Genomic DNA, 17,878 nt, shown 5'->3' with positions numbered 1-17,878 from the left:
CTGCTGCCCTTTGCCCCTCCTTCTCTTTCCTGTCACAGGCACGTGAATCTCCACCCCATTCCTCCCTCTGCCAGCCGTGTCGCTCCGTCTCAAGGACTGTCCCCTTCTCTTCTCATCACTGATTTCTGCTTTCCCCAAACCGAAGCGCCCTCCCAGCAACACACGGCCCAGCGCATCTCGCTTGTCTCCTTTAATTTGAGGATACTGCTGTTGATGACAGGAAAAATGTCTTATAAGGAAATTTTTAATCTGTCCTCCACTCCTGCTCCCAAGAGCACTTGTCTACTACCAGGCCCACAGCAGGCTCTCAATCAATAACTTAGGATTACGAGACAGATCGAATGATACCTTGGAAGCCAAGTTCTTAGAAATCACTTAGCTGCTTCCGTTTTATAACACGCTACAACTCTGTATCCTAATCAGACTTTTGAAGTGTACACCCTGTGACTTTTTAAAGCTATAAATTCTAAAGGATCAACGGCACATTTCTGGCTGTCAATACAGACGACATTTAAATAAATAGCATGTTTCAAGGGCCGTGTGACACGTGACACTGCTGCATTCCCAGGGTGATGATTTGTTCCTAGGCTACAGAAGGAGCTGTCATCTCTTCCTGTTCCTGCTCCTCGCCGGCAGGACACAAGATAAAGCAGAAAATCGTAATGATGGCATGGTATTAGCCGCTAATTGTTGAGTATCAACTCTGTGATGACCAGTCAGAAGTGCTCACATCCATGGGAGAAATCAAGAATGTAAAGAGCTACTCAACCAAGGGGCAGCAGCACCTTCTTTGAGCAAAGACACACTATTGTTGTTTTAATTGACAACTGTTTTGAATTTGATATTGGCAAAGCCAGGTTGCAGTCATGCATTGCTGATACAAAAAGGTCCTGACCAGATTAAAAAGAAGCGGAAAATTTAGATATATACCCAACGCATTTCATATTCCAGTTCTAAAGGTATATGGCTATATAAAACGATCAGTTGTTAGTTAATTAATTTTATTTTATTATTGGAAATATTCCATATTTTACTTCGGGTTCTGTGACGAAGCTATGCCCTAACTTCTTTAGACCTTTTTTTGTGTGTTTCTGTTAAGTGAGGCAGTTATAGTATGTCCAATTCTGTTTAGTTTTATGACATCTGCATTTTTTACTGAATGTACTGATTACTTATTATAATTTTACTGAATGCGTTGGTATTTTCTAAATATAGTCTAGATTCCAGATTATAACACTCATTCATTTATTAATCATCAAGCGCTCCTTGAATTCCTATGAGTGCTGCAAAATAAAGGCAGTCTACCATATTCACTCCTCTCCTTTCCTTGGTGAATATATTATCCCTTTATATGCTTAAAACTAGGTTCAGATTTATCTACAAACTCACTTCCATTTCTCTTCAAAATGTTGATTTCCCACTTTTTAAACTCTTTTCAGTATCCTTAACTTGCTTAAGGTATGAAGCCCCAAACTGAATTAATGTTGAAGCATTCACGTGCTGTCTTTTTAAAGCTCTAGTTTCTAACAGGATCATTGGCCCTTTTACATTAGGGAGTAACGGACCAGCTTAAATACGTGGTATATTTAAAGGACCACGTGACATCTGACTGCTACATTCTCCAGGTATTGGTTAGCTGATAGTCTACAAAAGAAGTTGTCATTTATTCCTGCTCCTTTCCAACTTGAGAAAGGGCTGTTGAGAAAACAGCAGTGATGTCGCCCCATGGCCACACTCAGAAGTAGTCTCCTGAAGGAACCTCCTTCTTTCTAACGCCCACTTGCAGAGCTCCCACCATCTTTGTCACCAACATGATAATCTGTGAAGGCAGCTCATTAAAAGAGATCTTTCTTGACACTATTAATAAACAAAAATTAAACTGAGTGAGTTTAAAGATCTAATTGGCTTTATTCAATGATTCATGAATCAGCGAGTCTCCTCCAGCAAGCAGAGAGATAGTCCTGGGAGTTACACAAAATGCAGAGTTTTTCTAGGAAGGCGGATAGGGCAAGGAAGTTACTAGCAAAAGAAAAGACAGGATTACTTGGGGCCAGGACATCTCTTTGGCAGGAAGAGACAGATAAGGATTTTATCATGCAGATTGTTACTTCTCCCTGGGGTGTGGTGAGGGGGCGGGGGGGGGGGGGGGGGGGGGGGGGGGGCGCGCTGCGGGCTGCAAGATGCAGTGGGCCGGCATGACAGATAACCTCCTTGGTACTGACCTATTCCAGACTGGTTGATTAAATTACATTTCTGGGGAAGGTCAAAACTGTAGTTAGGTTAGGTATTAAATCTAGGCTCGGAATCATGGGCTTTAGTGCAAGTGTCACCATTTTGGGCTTGTGGTTTTCTCTTTAAGAACGCCAAAAGAAACGGTTGTTTACTGTGAGCTTAATACACCTATTACTACCATATTCGTTTCTGATGTACAGTAGGACTTTTTTAGAAAGGTATCAGTTAGTGTGATCTGTCTGCCAGACCCTTTTTGCCCTAATCCCAGCCATAGCAGCTTGTCCTTTCAAATAATAAGTTCCGAACAAGTTGGAGCTCTGAGGGCCTTCCACGAGCCCTATGCATGAAACCACATCCTGCCTCCTTTTTTGCAGAAATCCTTCTCTGCTTGCAACCCAACCCCATACTGTGCCTCAACACCCTAACCATGGCATCTGTTTGGAAAGAGAGGTTCAACTCATGAAGTGGGCTTTTAAAATTTTATTTCCTTTGGATTTATTTGGCCTCCAATAAAAAAGTTAGCTGATCACTTCAAAAGGGATCCATGGGATTTAGTATTTTAGAAGCTCATCAAGCTTCATGGTTTGAGTCTCTGCTCTGTGGGGATCTCAGAGCCAGGGGGACTGGCTCACACTAACCAAATCACAAAGCAGTGCTGTGCAGACGTGAAGGCCATGGTATGAATTATCCAGTGAGAATTCCATGGAAGTTAAATTTCTCCCAGGTACATCAAGGGCACTGGGAATACCAAGTGCATAAGGCCCCTTTACAGGAGCCTAGAAGGGGAGGCATATGAGGAAAGAGTGTTGCATTTAGTGTAAGTCCGTAAGAAGTGTCCATTTCAGAGTCTTGAGAGGCGCGCATGTCGGGGAAGGCTTACAGATGAGTCACCCAGGATGGGTAGGAATCAACCAGACTAAGGGATCTGAGAAGGAAGTGGAAGCAAGAGCATGGGTGGAGGGCCATGGAAGGCATGGCACGTTTAGTGACCCTGCTTGTCACTCTTCATGGTAGAAGAGCACAGGGTAAGTGTGGGAGGGGAGAGAAACGAGGCTGGAGTGCTAAGCAGGACAAGGTCGCAAAGCTCTGAATCTAGCCAGCAGTTTAAATTTTTTCCTGAGTGCCGTGGAGAGGTCCTGAGTGATTTAAACTGGAGTGGTGAAAAAAATCAAGTTAATTTTACAAAGATTACTCTAACTGCAGTGAGAGAACAGCAGAGAGGAGGAGTTCACCATGAAGGCACCAAGATAGGTCCATAGGTGCATCTATGTAGTCACTAGGGAGTGATGGCAATGGCGGGAACCATGAGACTTTCCAAAGAAATCAAGAGCTTTGAACAGGTACTAGAGATATTTAGGAGGTAGCCTCACCAGGTAGGGAGTGGTGATTAAACAGTTGTGGGAGAGAGCAGAAGGAGGCATCAGCGATGACTCCCAGATTTCTGACATCTTGCTTTGCCCTAAAGAGAAGATGCCGAATTCCACTCTGGACTTGTGGAGATGGAGATGTCAAAGGGCACTGAAACAGATGGAGGAGACAGTTTATAGGTAGATCAGAGGATCGAGAGAGAAAGAGAAAGGTGCACTGGAAATAAAGATTTAGGCTTCACTACTTTAAAGATGATAATTGAATCATGAGAGCAGATGATTTTCCTGAAAGAATGTGTACAAGAAAGTTTAGAGCCTAAGGGATACCAACATTTCGGGGAGTGACAGAAAACAAATGAACGACAATAATAAAACAGTAAGTGAAGAGTGAGGAGTGGTCAGAGGAGTAGAAGGAAAACCAGGATAAATGGCGTTCCGATATCCGGGTCCCAGCATTTCAAGAAGGAATTTAATCAAGAGGGCTCAATGCTGCCAAGAAGGTCAAAGAAGAAAATATCCAATTTTAGCAGCTGGGTTTATCAGCAGAGAGGCCAAGTTGTCTAGAAAGGATAGTTTCTGTGGAGTGGTTCGGGCTGATGCCAACTCATAGAGAGATGAGGAGGGAAAGGAAGACAACACAAGGAAGGCATTGAGAACAGACAATGCAAGATGTGTGTTAATAAGGAAGAGAGAGAAAGAAGCTCAGGTGGCTTTGTGCCCCTCAGATAATGCTGGGGACACACTGACAAATTCTTCTCTGGTTTCCCTTTTTCTGAGCCTCTTGCATCCCTCTTGGATGGGAACATTCTCTATTCAAGAAAGCTCAGTTGTGTTGCTTTGCTCTTCATTATCGTTACCATGATGTGTCTGTGGCTCTCCATGATACCACATCTGACTACAGACTGGGAGCGGGCTGGCCCTGCCTTTTTCAGACCGATTTCCTCTCCTTAGTGGATGGACCCTGGGGCTCTGGCCCGGCAGTGAGAATGGTTTGGGTGGACTTGAAAATGTAGGGCAGCACCAGGAAGCTTGGGGAGTTCTGAAGTTCAGGGGAACAGACCAAGTGTTATAACAGGATCCCGAAGTGGGTCAGCAAACAGAAAATAGGAGGACATTTGCATTTTCTTCAGGAAATGGAGCCAAGACGTAGCCCTGGAGCACAAGGTGTACTGACATAAGTCTTTGGTGGATCAAGGAGGCTGGTTCTCAGTACACAGTCCGTCTCTTAATATTCGTCCACAGATGCCTTAGCTCATCCATAGGCAGAGACTTTTTTCTTGTTTCCCTCTTAGAATCTATCAGTATTTCCAATTTCCGGGTGCAATGCGCTTTAACCAGACGCTGACACAGATATAGAAAAAAGACGACATTCAGATATATGAATGTGAAATTTATTTTGACTTCCACCTCCACTTATAATTGTAACAACATGCGTTCTGCATCAAAGTGCATTAGCCTGAGGCAGTTGCTGTAGCAGACTATTGCTTACATAACCAATTGTTTCACCTCCACACGCTAAAAACTCAGGCCACAAATGCATTAGAGCTGCCAGAAAAGGATCTAATAAAATGTATCAACATGTTATAAATGTAAAAGGAGTCCGTCCTCACTAATAATTGGGGGAAAAGGGAAAGTAACCTTCTAATATGAAGATGACAACCATCTTCAATACCTGACACATTTCTTAAGAATAAAAACTTGCAACCAAGATGAGACTTTTTCAACAGGCTAACATTTATTTGCAGTATAGACCCGCTACCTGGTGCTAAAACATAGATACAGATTTGGGGGAAGGAGGCAATTGAAAAGGAATGAGAATCTCAGCTTCTATTGGGAAAATATTAATCTTAGGCATTTTGTGAACGGCTCTCTGCAGGATTAGCCATAGTCATATGGAATGTCCAGAACCAAGAGAGGTGATGAGAACCTGACATGCTGGCGGTCATTTATTACGGCAATCCTGTTACCTATGATTATTCAGGGCACCAGGTATAACTTCTAATGACTAATATGGTGACTGTCTAAGGCTCATCCTTGTGTCACATAAAGCATTCTCTTCCAGAGTTCCATAGCTGAGCATCGCCTCCCAGAGTCAGGCAGCAGGCAAAGGACCTTCTCTCCATCTCCTGAGGGTTTCACCTCAGCCATGCTAGCATCATTGGAACAAAAATTTTCCTGAACACTGAGAATTATCTTTAAAAAATATTGTCTTCATCAAGAGTCTGGAAATGAGGTCGGCAGACCACAGCTCCCTGGGATTGCCCCTCCTGTCCCCATCCTTTGTTGTCCTCGCCCACATCTTCAGATAGGCCTGCGTAACCAGGGAGGCAGGGCAGAGAAGTCAGCCCGAGGGGCATGGCGGTGGACCTTGCAGCCTGCTGTGCGGAATCACAAGTGAAAGTTTGGAAAGCGCAGTTCGGAAGTGAAGGCACTTGCAAAAAAAGAGGCTATGTCGGAAATGAGTGATACTCAGGTCATGCCTTCCAAATAACGGGGTGCCTTATTGAGACAACGGCCTGGGGGCCAGCGATTTGGCATTGCCATCGACTGTGACCTTTCCAGGCCCCAATTCCCACTTTAACATGAGACGCCTGCCTGGATGATCTCGAGGAACTTTTCTACTCCGGACCGCCGTGCCCTCAGAGACCCAGACTTCTTCACGTTGTCATCAGTTTCCACGTCCTCTGAGAGTTCCAGTTACCAGAGTTCCCAGCGAGAAAAGCTCTGGCCTGGCTGTTGAGACCTGAATTCTACTCGTTGACTACTGTAATCTCTCTGTAACTCAATTTCTTTCTTTGTCAAGTATTTCCCAAACACCTCGCAAGGATGACGTGGGGGAAAAAATAGCAAATGAGAAAATGCTTTGGTAGAAAAAGAGAAAATCATTTTCCAAATATTAAGTAAAAATGACTTTCTTGTTTAGGCCATTTTGATAATTTCGTCTGTCCCTTTCTAGGCTGTAAGTTGAGAGTATTTCCTTTGTAACTGTGGGATGGGCAGCAGTCAAGCAGAGTTTTTTTCGTACAGTCAGTAGTCATCTCCAAGGGCCACAGAGTGGAGGTGAGAGTGGGAGAATGGTTCATTTGAGTTGTCCTTCATGAGTACAATTACCCGGTGAACATAACTGCTTCTACAAAGAAAAGGGCACAAGCCCTTATGAGGGGTGTGGGTGCATGTAGTGCAGCCATTAATTTGTCACCAGAGGCCTGACACATATTTTTGTCCCTTCCCAAAATTATTGTTCAGCATCATATAATCATTTACAGTATTTAGTGACACCTAGAAAAGCGATTACCTAATATTTCTCTATGTAGGAGAAGGCTAAGCCATCATAAAAAAGATTTCTGACCTCCCCTACACCATGGAGTTCTTAGGAACGAAGACAAGTATATTCATTTTTCATTATGTGCTTTTGTTTGAAAATCCTTCAGTACTTTTAAAAATTAATCTTCTTTCTTTAGCTTTATGCCACTGCAAAACATTTAACTTTTTCAACGTCCCTCCCTCAAAAGATCCTACCAGGATATTGAAAAATGTCTGAGAGCCATTTATTTTTCCCACTTTCCTAACACGAGAATCTTCTGCATAGCATATTGGCAAGAATTATCTTAACTCTATTTGAGTTTTTCCAGTTACAGAGAAGTTAGTACCTCACAAGACAGCCCATTTCATTTTCTGTACATCTCTTCTGGCAAGAAAGCTCTTCTTCCTACGATGCCAATATTTACCTGTCTGTTTTCTCTCTTGTCTTTATCCTCTAATTTCACATTCAAAAAAGCTATTGGCATCAGCACATAGCAGCAATTGCCTCAGATATGGAGGACGACAGTAAGGACCTCATCTTTCTTTTTCTGCCCACGAAGTTTCCCCTGATTGCTTTCTGACATATTGCATCCCAAGAACTAAAATTTTAGAAAGTGTTTAAGACTCAAGTAAGGAATATTCCATTGCATTTCAAACATCCAGGACTTACATCATAAGAATCGGTGATGCACTGAAACGGCCAGAGAGGCCCTTAGCGCCGCACGAAGATCCAGAATTCTGCTGGCAGCCATGCAAATTATGACCAGTCTTCTTCATAACTGTTACGTGATATCTATAACGAATGCTTTGAAGACTTATTAGTTTTTTAAGTAAAAAATCTCCAAAGGAAATATAGCTGAAATAGTATTTAAGGAACCAGAATAAAAATGGGTCAATTCCAATGGGGTGATGCTATGGAGGTTGGGTGTATATCCCAGGAGACTTTAACATGCGACGCCCCGTTGCCTGTGAGAGAGGAGAGGTTGTTTCTTCAGATAGGGTTTACAGGTACAGGATGTGACTTGCTTTTCAGAAATCATTTTAATTTGAGTAATTGTCCAAAAACAAACTAGGAGGAGAAACAGCACAGTTTGGCCCATAAAAATATGTGCAATTCTCTGGAATTGCACAGGAGATAAGGGACATTTTTTGCTGTTAGAACTGTATGTGTAAACAGACTCAATTTCCTCTAGTACCCGAAAAAGGAAATCAAAACCAGAAATTACAAAAAAGAATGGTCTACTGGCCATTCTTAGCTCACAGCTCAGTTTACAGCATAAATGTCATATATCGTATTACATATTATGCTATATTACACAAAGACCAATGGCATTTTGGCAAACATCGACAGCTTCCCCAAAGTGTGGCTGGGAAAGCATTCCACTTTTCATTCTTCTGAAACTGATGCTTTTAGTCTCTTTCTGGTGGCATGATGGCACTCCTACACCCTCCACCTCCGTCAGGGGGCCCTCATCCACTCGCCTCACCTCATTTCCATGTTGAAATTTAAGAAATCTTCAGAGTTTCCTCGGCTATTGTAGTATTTTTTCTAGCAATTTCCAATGCACACTTTTATTTTAAGACTGTTCAAAAGACCTGTAAAAATTCTAATTATTTGTATATTTTCCTATCAAGTTGTATGGTGATTATGAACCATTGGTGATAGCAAATAAAATTACTTTTAGCTATCTAAAATTATATCTGAATTTCACATGTATCCCATTTTACCGCCACTGAGGCACCTTTGATCAAAGAATAAAGTTTCATTTTGATCGAACTAATAAAAAGTTATGAATAAAAATTCAACACAATCTCCCTTATGCCAAATGGGCGTTGACCAGTCACTCGAAATTTCAGTGCTGATTTCAGATTAATACACAAATTCCCTTGTAATTTCAGAAGTTCTTCTAAAAAAGAAGTTTTCAGATTAAACATAACGTAACTATGAACAGTACAGGATTTGGAATCCTACAGAACATGGGTCTGAATTCTGGATTTTCCACTACTTCCATTATTAATTGTTATTCTTATGCAAAGCATGACTAATAGTTACTTTCTAAGTGTGTGCTGAGAATTATATGGGGAAAAAATGCATACAACACACTTAGAATAGAGTACGAAGTTGATAAATATTCGCTATTGTTCTTGCTATGATTGTCAAGTATCTATGACCTCCTAGTGTTCGTTTAACTGTAAACCATTCAATTTTCTATGTAGGACATAGTGGACAAAATCTTATCTGAATAGCATTAACCCTAGAAACAGCTAAACAGAAGCCATCAGTGCCCAGGGTCTGGGAAGTACCTTACTCACGGGGGTCTAGACAGTTGTTGGGTACTTTTGTCATTGTTTTAGTTGGATTCAGGTTCAGCTTGTTTCCTTATATTAGAAAAAGGTGTTTTTTAAATATTTATTTTCCTAAATAGCTATCAAAAACAACTTTGGAGTTCAAGCTCTAACTGGCGGGCATTGTCTGCCCTCCTGCTGGGCCATCGTTGTAAAGGACTCCGCGCCATCTAGTGCCCATTGAAAGCACAGCCTGGAGCTCCCTGCTCAGGGAACTGACTCACCTTGCACCCTGCAGGAAGTAACCACAGTGTGTCACAGTCAATAATTTCTTTTACTTACCCTACCTCTGGATTTTGAAAACTTCAGATCCTGAATAACGCTGCTGTTTTTCAAATGAGCCACGTCAAATCAAACGCTACATTTCCTTTTGCATTCTCTTAGGGGCTCAATCAAATAATGTTTTGCTCTGTTGCAAAGACTTGTGTTGCTACGTTTTTATCACTTGCATCTGGCAATGTGTAAAGATGTTTTCTCAAAATGAGAATTTTCTTATGATCCGCTTGAAACCACAGCATGCTTCTCACAGTACAGCATGTCCTTTATTGGAGTCAGAACTGTTGTCATCCCTCCCTATTTTTGATTCTTGTCTTTTTTTTTTCAGATTGTCTACAAAGCCTGGCTGTGTTCCCAGTACTTTGAAGTCGCACAGTTTAACTGCAGAAAGACAATTCCTTGCAAGCAATACTGTTTGGAGGTTCAGACGAGGTGTCCGTTCATATTGCCCGACAACGATGAAGTCATCTACGGGGGACTCTCCAGTTTCATCTGTACAGGTACAGCGCAGGCCAGGGTTGTCACCAGCTTCTCCTGCTGGCCCTGCTTTCTTATGTGCTGTCGATTTCCTTTGTTGTTTCCTTCCACTGATGTCACCTTGAAGATACAGCTGGTAGTTTTCCATGCTTTCCTTCACAGAAGCCCTGAGACGACTTGACTTGGAAACGCCACGTTACTATAGTCTGCCTGTGACCACAACCATTAACTTTGTAAAAAGATAATTCCCAGGGCAAAATATTGGCAATCATTGGATATGCTTAAACTTGACTTAGAGTAGCTTGGGCTCTGCCTGCATTCTCTTTGCATTACCTAAGAACAGATCATGTGATAAGGCTAGTAAAATTAGGTTTCTTTTTCAAATTGTAACACATTTATGTCCCTAAGTCTATTTTCTGAGAAGTGTTCTGTTACTTTACCTTAAACAAGTATCAAGAGCATAAAGAAATGTCTATCTAAGTTATTTGTGTGTGTGTAGGGGGTGGTATTAGAGACACACAATAAAGGCCAGATACAATTTTATCTTCTATTTCCCATTAACAAAGTTTACTTCTTTCAGTAAATGACTCAGACTAGGCAAAACACTGGTATTAGCTTTCAATGTCTGGATATTTATCAGCATTACAAAATTTAGACACAGAATAACAGGTAGAGGAGAAGAGTAGATTGTTATTGAAAATAAGTGATGAGAAGACAAGTGAAAACAAGACATTTTGCCATGGAGGTGCCATAAGCAGAGTTGTTCTGCATTCTCTCTCAGTAAAAAAGTCCATGCAATATCCTTGTAACTATGTGGTTTGCATAGTAGCATGTTTAGTTTTCAAGCTTAAGGCTAAAACACCATCATAAGCGTGGAGAAACATGAAAACCCTCTTCTTATATCAAGCTTTGTGAAACTCTATTGAGATCCTCAACATGAGAATTTATCAGCTTCTTTCTAGATCACTTATTTACACGCCTATCCACTAGCCGTACTGTCCTAAGTCTAAGTGATAAGCTATCAAGAGACAGTCCGCCAAAGTTCTCCAGTAAGAAGCTGGCTAAGAACTGGATGAGTCTTTCTTACGCCGCCCAGCCTCGCGGGAAGAACATCTGCCTGAAGGTTAGGAGACATGGGCTTTCGTCCTATTTCTGTTATGCATTCTCTCTGAGCTGCCATTTCCTCCTTAGTAAGTTAGTAATAGCAGTACCCTCATGCATCCTCGCTATGAGGATTACTGATAAGGGAGATGCACAAGGTATGTCGTCAATAGGCTATAATAGCTATTGTGCAACGGAAAGTGATTTGGGGAATGTAACACTATTTGCCAATCATTTTTGTTACTCCCCTGATTGGATGCTGCGATCATTTTTCATCTAGCTCCTCTCTGCTGGGAAGACAGAGTGAGAGCAAGAGGGAGAGAGAAAGACAGAGAATGAAACAAAGGGAAAGGAAGGAAGGACAGAAAGAAATTAATCTTCTTCCTTTGAATCTGAGCCCAAATACACCAGGCACAGGCTATTAATTTACTTGATTTTCACATAAAACTTTTAATAAATGGTTGTCAAGAAAAGGCATTCAACTCTTTACTCTGGGTTCAATAAGGTGTCCATAATTTTAGGACCTGCAAAAACATATGGTATTTTAAATAAAGCTTGCATGTTTGTTCATTCACGTGCATACAGATTTTTTCCCTAGAGAAGGTCAGCAGCTTTCTCTAGGTTCTCAAAGCAGACAACAACCTCAAATGGAGGGTGAGGTGTTTATCTTTATCTCCTCCCGTTTCCTGGTCTTTTATCTGTATGTATGAATCCGAAATATAGGTTTGAATGGCCGTCCCCTTCTTGGTACACTTTCAAGGCCGTCAGAAAACTAACGATGGGACTTAATCTCTTTCTGCACAACATGAGCAGCAAGTCCACCTTATATTTTTAACTGTCTTCGAGTTTTGTAAAATCAGCTTTTTCATAGCCAAATCTTCACCGTTAAGGAGAAGAGACAGCAAAAGGGAGATTTGTCATTGGGTCCAGAGAAAAATGCCATTGATCTTAGCAGGTCTCTGGGAAAATCTCGTCACTGAATATTTGGGAATTTAACTCTTGTTTCACCACTGTCAGTTGGGTTCATGTTCCTTTTATTACTAAACTTCTCAAAATGTGCAGAATAAATTCTGAAGGCATTTTACTCTGAAGTTCTGTGAATTTTTTTTAACAAAACAGGTACTAATTTTCAGATTGATCCTCTTTTCTATGGTGTGACACTGGCCTTCTTGAAGAATTCTTATCTATCTTGATGACTAGCAGCCGCCACTTTCCTCCTCAGGTCACAGAGGTCTCTTGAGTTTTGCTGCCGTACCTGAACAAGAGAGATGTTTCTACTGAAGCTAATCACTTGCTGCCTGTTCCAAACGCAGCCCCCAGAACAGTTTCCTTCTGGGAATAAGTCAGCACAGAGAACAGCTCCTAGGGTCCATTGGTCACATCTATGGAGCCAAGTGGCTTCTCACACTTCCAGGGAAACTAGCAAGACTTTTATATATAGCATTTGTTCCCAACCATTGTCACACAATTTTTAGAGGCTCATCTCTTACAGATAGACATGAAGATCCAGATAGCCCACCTTTTAGATAAGTTTAGAGTGAACGTGAGTTATCTCAGATGACTTTATGCATTTTGAATGAAATATCTTCTGTACCCAGGTACAATTAGACTAAATATAGTAGAGAAGGTAGAGTATTTTTACTAGCTTCCCAGTTGGCTGCATACAACCCAAGGCCACCTGGGATGGCAGGCTCATAGCAACTTTTCATGTTCACAAGTAACATCAGGTCTATCGGACTTCTTCCTCATTGAAACAGGTATGAGGACAATCACTAAACACCATTCTATTAAAAGCAACTGACAAGCAGGTTGGTCTTAATATTGCCTCCAGTAAGCCCTCTTTATAAAAAAAAAAATTATAAGTGGTTTATTTCCATTCTATGTGCAGAAACTATAATCATTTATCATCAAGAGTTGAAGAAATAGATGGAGTTTCCTTCAAATTCAACATATTTAATTATACTGGTTTCCTTGCTCTTCGAAATACATCCAAGTCACAGCTTCCAGAAGGATAGAGAGCCGTCTTAGAATCAGCCTCGAGCAAGTGTTCAGTAAGCACATAACTACATGTGGCTCATTGCCAGACGTGGTCCAAGTGAGGACCAATTTTGTTCAAGGTGCTTCTCCACGGTGACAAACCAGTGGCGTGGTGAAGATTTTTCCTTAGAGTCCTCTGCATCTAGCCTTCCAGAGCTGTGGAATTACAGGGCCCCCTCATTCTTCCTCTACATCTAGGCTTATTCAATATTTACTGATTCTTAAGATTCCTGTCATCCGAAAAACAGTGCATCTCAGGGGCCAGCCCAGTGACCCAGCAGTTAAGTGCACATGTTCTGCTTCAGCAGCCCGGGGTTTGCTGGTTCGGATCCCGGGTGCGGACGTGGCACCTCTTAGCACGCCATGCTGTAGTAGGCGCCTCACATATAAAGTAGAGGAAGATGGGCACAGATGTTAGCTCAGGGCCAGTCTTCCTCAGCCAAAAGAAGAGGATTGGCAGCAGATGTTAGCTCAAGGCTAATCTTCCTCAATAATAATAATAATAATAATAATAATAAAAGTGCATCTCATACCTCAGGTTCAGTGAACCATTTAGAAGGTTCAGAACACATACAATGTCTTTAAATAATCAGGAATTACTTATAACTTTGGTAAGAGTTATTAGATTCGATATTTGGTGCATCATTTCTTTATGATGCTTGCACTACTTACTGATGTCCTAAATTTGAATGTTTTAAATTTTTATATTTTGATCAGCTACTTCTTGTGTGTATGATCCCTGGTAACCCCATAACTTATGAAAAAACCTGAAATATCTGAGAATCCATGTCTATTGCTATACACTGTCTTTGAGGATGTTACAAAAGGTCATGACCAAATGTTCTGACCCCAAACCTAGATGACAAGAAGAGCGCCTCCTTGTATGTTTCAGGAGACAAAGGAAAGACACTTTGCCTGAGATCTCTCTTGGCTTTTCTGTTAAAGAATAAAACTGACACCTTACTGAAGGAGTGTTTGAAATATTAATTAGGGAGAAATTCTGAGGCACTTTCCGGGTGAAGCCCGTCGTTTAATGTTAGGCATTATTGAGCTGACATCTTTCAAGGTAGATTCTGTTCTCACGCTCAGTTCTCATAATGCGCTGCTATTTTAGAAACTCAGTTTCTTCATCTTTCAAGTGAGGGGGTGGAGTGGTTTGTGGATTCTGGATGTCAACCCATCATCATGGTAATTATTCGGGTTTCCCCTCTGCACACTCCCTCGCCTTATTCGAGATCCCCAGGAGAAATCCCTGATTGCTTACCTGTGTCAGCGAGCCAACATTGAGAAAACAGAAGTAGCAGAGGATCACAGGCGCGGGTGCTATGGTAACAAACACGAAAATTGCCATTTGATTGATAGGTAAAATAGACTCGACTTGATCCGTTGTTATATTTTTTCATAGAGAAACTATTGAAAGAAAAAATGTAAAAGTTGGTTTGCTGGGGGTTACTGACAATGGAGATAAAACATATTTTGAGAATTCCGCATTTCATTTTTTAGCTATGACAAGACTCAGGTTCTGTTTCTGCCTCTTGGGGAAATACTGTGGGAGGTTGTTGTCGGTTGAAGTGACACCTGATCCTGATGTGCTGGAGGAGGGGGACTCCTGGTGGCGAGGCTGTGCTACTGCAGGGGATCTGAAGGAGATTCCGGCCTGCAGGCAAGAGAAGTAAATAATCCGTAGAGAGGAAAAGATGGGAGAAAATACTTTGATATGCATATTGATCAAATTAGAAAGGAATTTTTTTTAATGTGTTGTGTCTTATAATTCACATGAAAGAGTTCACAACTGTGAAAGATCATTTCCAAAATCCAGTTCTGACATGACTAGGGAATTGATAAACATTTTAAAGAGATAATATAACATAAAAGACTTTCTCATTAAAGGAGTGTTTTACTAGAAAAATCTGCTACCCATAGATTTTAATTTGGACGTCTGTGATATTTTCAATTTCTATATTTTCCCCAATGTGTGAATAGGTTTCTTTATTTTCTGAAATGCAGGGATTTTTTCTGAAAAAAGAATAATGAAATATCACTTTAGCTGAAGTACCATTTGATGTCTTACAAAATGTTTTAATAAATATGTCAAATATTTAGGCCAAAAGAGAAATGTGAAAGGAGATGGTATGACCAGAACAAAATAAAGAAATTTGAAAATAGGTTATAAGAAAACTGTTAAGTAGAAAGTAGCTACTTCATGTGTTTGGGATCTCTTCTTCCATTAAAACACTGTCCTCTTTGAGGTTTATTCTAATTTATATATTTGGATCTGAGTTCACATCATCATACCTAAGATCGTCCTCCCTGACTTCTACCCCATATGTATTATCAACAGTTCAAGTTCGCCTGGGGCAAGGGGACTAGCTCAGGGAAAGAGCTCTGGAGTAGAAACGAGGATTCTGCCGGTAGCAGTGAATCTTGGAGCATCACACCATCTAGGTTTCCGTTTCAAAAAGTGGCTCACAGGGCTGGGCCTCTGGGATACTCAGTCCACCGGGTGGTTGAGAGCAGAATCCTGAGTTAGGTGGGCCCTCCTCCGGTCCAGCAGGCCGATACCTGTGGAAGGGCCAAGCGCCGTCACTCCAGAGGAGGGTGCAGATTCCCTGCTCGTGTGCGTTGGGAGAGAAAGACATCCGGGTCCATGTCAACCTGGATGCTCCTTGCTACAGAGCCGGGAAGAACTTATGGATAAACTTGTCTACCTCCAGGTTTGCTGATAAAGCTGACCCTACCTGCACAAGATTGCACACCTAGGCAGACTTCAGGGAAAATCTAACATAGCCCAAGCTGTCTTTCTGCATTTCATCTCTATGCCTTGCCTGATCCGAGAGGAGAAATGAAAGGGATTAGACCATGGAGAGTTGAGGAAACTAGGCCTGGAGCATTTGCATGGCCTGGAGTTGGGTCAGTCCCAGGCAGTGTCCAGTCGTGACTGCCGTGAGCCCTGAGCTTGGTGCTCCAGGGAGCCCTGAAGGGCCAGGCCCAGGCCATTTGCTGGCCGGTCCCCATGTAAGTGAGCGCTGCAGGTGGACTGAGCAGAAAGCTGTCCTCCATGATGCCGCCTAGGGAGGGTCTGAGTGACATCTGTCCACAATGCCCTGTTAACCCGCAGCAGGAGTGACACTTACCGCGTCTGGCAGATGTGTCTGGTCCTTTCTGAGCCAGCTAGGATTGACCGCCATCCTTCACTCAAGCCGGAAATATTGAACGCTACCCTAACAGGGGGGCAGTGCTGGGTACCTGGACAGTGAGTCGGTTAGTCTGTGCTTAGGTAGAAGTTGAATCAAAATGTTAGAGATCTTCGTTTGGAGCAAGGAGGAAGATAAAATATACATCGTTATACATGTTTCCCAGAATACTGCGTGACGGGTAAGACTCGGAAGTGCTTATGACTGACATGGTAGCAGCTGAAGCCAGAAGCTAAAGGAAGAATTCAATTCTGGAATTTCAGTTTACAAAGCATAGCTTTGGACAAAGAGGGATTTCCCAGAACAGGTGAAATCTTATTCAGTGAAGGTGTCTACCTGCTTTCTCTGCAATTACACGTCTCTGTGAAGCATTTATCCCCACCTTGTAGCTGTTCTGGAGACTGAAGTGCTTTGGACATTACAATTCTCTCTCATGATTATAAATTCAGTCAGTTTTAGAACAAACTCAAATCACAGAAGCCATCCAGTCGGATGTTGCTCTTACATAGGATTAAACAGAGCCGACCCTCACCCTCTAACCTGTTATTCCAGAAACAAATATAGCTCCATGTTTCCTGGCTGTTTGTCCAGAGTTTGTATCACTAGTGGACCGGAAATGACCAGTCTGTCCATCCTGAAATTGGCCTGTAAGCAGTTTTCTTACTGCAGGACAGCAGGAGAAAGTCTGCCAGCGCATGAAGGAGCAGATCTGTCCACGGCTTGAAGTCTGTGCAACACCGTTTTCAATAGTTCCACAAATGTGTCCCGGTTTCGTGACATCACCTATCACACTGAAGATGAACATTACAAGTGCCTACCTGGACCTTTTTTTCTGATTAAAGAAAGGAGAACTGTCTGGCTCACTGTCCTCTGGAAAATTTTGTGCTTACGTGGCTGACTTTTTCCGTCAGATTAGTTAGCAGGTTTTTAGGTTACATCCATACAAGCAAATGAATATATTAGTGTGAAGGGTAAAGACAAAGATCCAAAGCCTCTGAAGTGCTGGTGTAAATAGTTGTGAATCTAAAGGGCCTTCCACTTTGCGTTTGGTGTGTTTGTGTCCCAGGAGGAAATAATGCATTAGACAAATTCTAAAGTGGAAAATGAACCAATTTTTCTCAGTTTTGAGATCTTGTCTTTGTGGTAATTTGGCTTGAAATTACCAGAGGAGATGGTTATTGTTAGTCATAATTTCTAATTTATCAGATGATCATAATGTCTACTCTTTGTATTAAATGCAGAGTTTTCTTCAAATTAGTGAAATTTAGAAGGTCAGGTTTTATACTCAAGATGCAGTCATATTTCAAAATGATTTTTAAAATTTTCTTTGGAAATAATTTTTATATTGTGCAACATTCTCTTTGTGCTTTGGGAGATTTATCTGAATGTGTGTGTGCACGCACACAGATATATGGCCATATATAAAATATATTGTATATAATTAATTTATATATGAGATTCACATATATACACATGTAATTATGCACATGTAATTAAAATAGCTAAATTTTACAAGTAATGGAGGTGATTATAAGAGGAAATGTT

At 41.6% G+C, this 17,878-nt stretch overlaps 1 protein-coding gene across 2 annotated transcripts in view; it reads left to right on the top strand.

Moving 5' to 3' along the window:
* NALF1 (NALCN channel auxiliary factor 1) overlaps window positions 1-17,878 on the top strand; it is a 615,953-nt gene that overhangs the window by 565,951 nt on the left and 32,124 nt on the right. For both annotated transcript variants that reach the window (XM_014841844.3, XM_070520135.1), the window contains exon 2: window positions 9,853-10,024. In XM_014841844.3, coding sequence (XP_014697330.1) covers window positions 9,853-10,024 — 172 coding nt within the window. The remainder of the gene's footprint in view (window positions 1-9,852; window positions 10,025-17,878) is intronic.

The sequence above is a fragment of the Equus asinus genome, chromosome 11 (genome assembly GCF_041296235.1).
Source record: "Equus asinus isolate D_3611 breed Donkey chromosome 11, EquAss-T2T_v2, whole genome shotgun sequence".
Classification (NCBI taxonomy): Eukaryota; Metazoa; Chordata; class Mammalia; order Perissodactyla; family Equidae; genus Equus; species Equus asinus.
This window is presented reverse-complemented; position numbering and strand designations above follow the sequence as displayed.